Here is a 4,373-nt window from a genome sequence, read left to right as displayed (position 1 = left end):
TGAAGCTAAATCTTGAGAGATTCTCACTAAGATTTATGATAGGTTTACAAAACTCGTTAATGATATGATCATGCATGTTATATATTACGAAAATAAGGATTTGAAAATTAAATTCATGAGGTCTCCACCAGATATGCAAGGTGAAAAATCAACAGCATTAAGAGAAGCTAATTATCTTGGTAAAATTTTATTAGAGGTTTTATATGGGAAACTCTAATCTATGGTACTTGATCCTGAGAAAATGTAAAGTGTTAAGAAGTTGATATCTTAAAAATCGCACTCTGAATGGACTGTTATCAGATGAAAATAGGTATGTTGATCAACCGAGGTGCACATCGATCTGTTTGGTTATTTAAGGGTCATAATGGACTACCCATTGTTAAAAACCAACTGGCATAATTGATAACCTTCAGGAAGGAGTGGTCATTTAAACACTTGAAGGTGAATTAGAGTTGATGGTAAATTGGAGCTAGTGACTGTGGTCATTTAATAATTTTTTGTTGCACCCTTGACCCGAATCTGAGAGTGAGTAGGATTTTTTGATAATTGGTTCAATTCCTTCTGAGATAATAAGTATAGAAAAACATTCAAGTATTGGAGCATAAAATTGAATAAAATATAATTTAGTCATTTAAATTTTTTATAATATTTTTAAACATCTGACAACCTACATATTATATTCTACAACATAAACATCGTAGAACAATTACTTATATAAATCGTAGGACACTATTATCTACAATATAACTCATAAGCAGAACAATAATCTTAATGCTTGTTAAAGTTGAAAGATATTAATGATTAATTGATAATTATGTTTAAAACTACTTATAAATAATAAATTATATACAAATGTGATAATCAAATTTATTATTTATAATTAAACTAAAAAATTATGACTGATACTCCTATCCTTCACTATTTTTTTTGTACTCCATAGAACTTGAACCTTCTTCAATTTATTTTATTTTGCATTACAAGGTGAAAAATATTTATGTGGGTATAATAAAATATATGTAAAAAACCGAGTGTGAGAGCTGTCCGAGTGAAAACGGGGCCTTACTTTGATTTAAAGGGTCACAGGTTCGAACCTCACCAGCTCCCGGGCGTTCACCCAAGTTGAAGAGACAGAGGGGACCTCACCAGCTCCCGGGCGTTCACCCAAGTTGAAGAGACAGAGGGGACCTCACCAGCTCCCGGGCGTTAACCCAAGTTGAAGAGACAGAGGGGACCTCACCAGCTCCCGGGCGTTAACCCAAGTTGAAGAGACAGAGGGGTTCCTATATCCCCGTATCGCAGGGAAGTTACCTTCGCCTTTTGAAGAAAAACAAAGCACATGTCCATCATTATTTATAAATTACGAAAGACTAATATCAAGAATTTAACAAACACTACAATAAACTCGAGTTTTTACAACAACTTTTTAACACTAGATTCGTCATAAATTCGTCATAAATAGTAGTTATTACGACAAAAAATTTCCGTCGCTTTTGCCCGCGTCTTAAGTTCAAAAATTGATCGCCTGTATAAATTTCGTCACAAATTGCGTGATAAGTTAATATACGGTGGGCTGTGGTCCACCTCAAAGTTATGACGGAAAAAATGTCAACTTTAAGTGTGGGTCCCATCAAGCAAATTTTTTGTCTGAATGTACGACAAAAATCTTCCATCATAAAATTGTTATCTTGGGACATAAATTGCGTTGTACTTTAGGAGTGGGTCCTAGCTAGGAATTTTCTTTGTGGACTTACGACAGAAAATGTTTGTCATAAATGGTTTTCCTTACGACGGAGGTAATGTCATAATTTAAGTGTGGGTCCCAACTCCCAACTAGCAATTTTGCTTCTGGATTTATTACAGAAAACAATTATCGTAAATGGTTTATGTTGCGACAAAAATAACATCGTAATTTAAGGGTGGGTACAAACTAGCGAATTTCTTCTGAGCTTATGACAGAACAATTTCATCATAATAAGTAGTCTATTGCTACGGATTTAAGAGTTATTTTTGATTAATAATTCTGTCGTAGGTTTAGAAAGAAATTCGCTAGTTTGTACCACCCTTAAATTCGCTAGTTCAGAAAGAAATTTGTTAGTTTGTACCCACCATGTTGTTTCCTAGTTTCCCGCCATGCAATCAAACTTCTTAAATTCCAAAATGTAAGCATATTCGTAAACATACAACGATATATTCGTACATTCATATTGGAAATGCCAAAATTTAAATATTTGTTACAAAAGTTTGTCCATGGCTCTATGCGATCGTACAAAGGCTACAAAAGCTTCACCGATTCTTACATTTACTATAAAAGTTTAACCCTATTACAAAAATAGTATTCATGCAACACTTACACAATATCTGTTTGCTCGGTTCAAACACCTTTTTAAGTGAAGACGGTTTATCAAGTATTAAAAAAAAGGTTGTTGCAAACAAGGCAAACAATGGTAGTTATAGACCGCCATCTCATGATATTGATGTTTCTGTGCACAACCAATCCAAAGAAATTGGAGGAACGTGACAATGTTAGCGAGAACATGATTATTTTTTTAAAAAAAACACAACTTAAATTACGATTCGTTGTGCTTTAAATCGTTAATTACATGTAGGAATTTATTTTCATTTTTTCACTCATAAATTATAGTCTAATTTTTCAATTTTATATACTAATATTGGTATTGCATCGAGATGTTTACAATATCAAATTTATATTATTCTAATCATTAGTATAATTTTTATAGGCCGGCATAAATTTATTTTATTCTACAAATATTAATGTCGAATCATTAAAATAATTTTTATAAGCCGCCGCAACGCGCGGCGTCTCAACTAGTTTCTTAACAATAGTGTACCCCCTACATATACAACAACCACACCAATCAAAATATATTAAATATATAAAATTCGGCATGTGTGATGGGCACACACTAGACAAACCCTTTGATAAATGTAGAAATCTCTGAATATTGACCATAACATTTTTTCAGATGAAAAATTGAAAAATATTTAATATTAATTTTGAGAATATCTTTTCCATAGCTTTAAGTAATTTATCTGATTAAAATACTAATAACTCTTTTATAAAAATTCATTTAAATTTTAGTTGAAAATTGATGAGAAATAATGAATACACGAGTGGACAAAAATGATCAAGAACAAACTAAAATCTGGCGCATTCAATAGATATCTTTTGATTAGTTTAAGATATCTGGCCTAATGCATTTATGACTTATTGTATATATAATGACACCTTCATGCCATTAATCAGACACACAAAAACTCATTCATCCCAAACAATGTCTTCACCTAAAACTCAAAAAATGTAGCATTCATCCTTCTCCTCCTCCATGAAAGACACACATCCTTTTCCCCCCACTTCCATTGATAAGACTAGGCCCAATTCCTCATCATCTCCCATGATTAATGCACCGCCCATAAACAATGAACACCCGATTATGACTTCTTTTGGGACTGCAGATGCTGCTTTTGATATCCAAGTAAGATCTCTCATATATGTGTGTGTGGGTGTGCTAGTGAAATTCTATGTTTTTGGTTTTATCTTTGTGTCTTTAAGATACATCTGAATAAATCAGATGTCTTCTAGCTTGTGTGAAACCCTGATCTGGAGATTTAAAGGGAATGAATAAGATGTGGCATATGGTTTTTGATTGTTTGATCTGTTTATTTGTTTTTAATTATGTGATATATGTATGTAAATGACAGATCCTGATGCTGAGGTTGGTGCGCTTTCTCCTGAATCTCTTACGGCCAAGAACCGTTTTGTATGTGAGCTGTGCGACAAGGGTTTTCCTCGGGAACAGAACTTGCAACTCCACAGGAGAGGGCACAATCTGCCCTTTAAGCTTAAGAAAAAGGCAGATCAGGAGGTGCAGAAGAAGGTTTACATCTGCCCTCAAATCGGTTGTGTCCATCATGATCCATCAAAGGCTCTCGGAGATCTCACCAGAATCAAGAAGCAGTTTGCTAGAAAACACCGTGAGAAGATATTCAATTGCAGTAGGTGTCACAAGAGGTATGCTGTGCTGTCTGACCTGAAAGTTCACAGCAAGATCTGTGGCACAAGGAGTACAAGTGCGAGTGTGGATTTACCTTCTCTAGGTAATGATTAGGGGCCATTTAGATAAGTTTAAGATAATTGCTTCTTGCTTAGAAATAAAGAAGTGAAGAAGAATTAGAAACAAGTGAAGACTTATAAGTGATTAAAATGTTTGAGAAAGAAATACAAATTATGAAATTAAAGCTAGTATATTTCTCAACTTTTCATAAGTACGGTATTCTTAACTTTTTACCCAAATGGGTACGAATAATTGTTTCTAACTTATAAACTCCGAAGCCGGGTTCTTAACCTCGGCCAA

At 33.8% G+C, this 4,373-nt stretch overlaps 1 protein-coding gene across 1 annotated transcript; it reads left to right on the top strand.

Moving 5' to 3' along the window:
- The first annotated feature begins 3,713 nt into the window (after positions 1-3,713).
- Positions 3,714-4,127, top strand: LOC108201194 (zinc finger protein GAI-ASSOCIATED FACTOR 1-like). Its single transcript, XM_017369489.2, has one exon. It carries the CDS (start codon positions 3,714-3,716, stop codon positions 4,125-4,127), a length of 414 nt encoding a protein of 137 aa, XP_017224978.2.
- The last annotated feature ends 246 nt before the right edge of the window (positions 4,128-4,373 follow it).

Source organism: Daucus carota, chromosome 9 (assembly GCF_001625215.2).
Source record: "Daucus carota subsp. sativus chromosome 9, DH1 v3.0, whole genome shotgun sequence".
NCBI classification, from domain to species: Eukaryota; Viridiplantae; Streptophyta; class Magnoliopsida; order Apiales; family Apiaceae; genus Daucus; species Daucus carota.
This window is presented reverse-complemented; position numbering and strand designations above follow the sequence as displayed.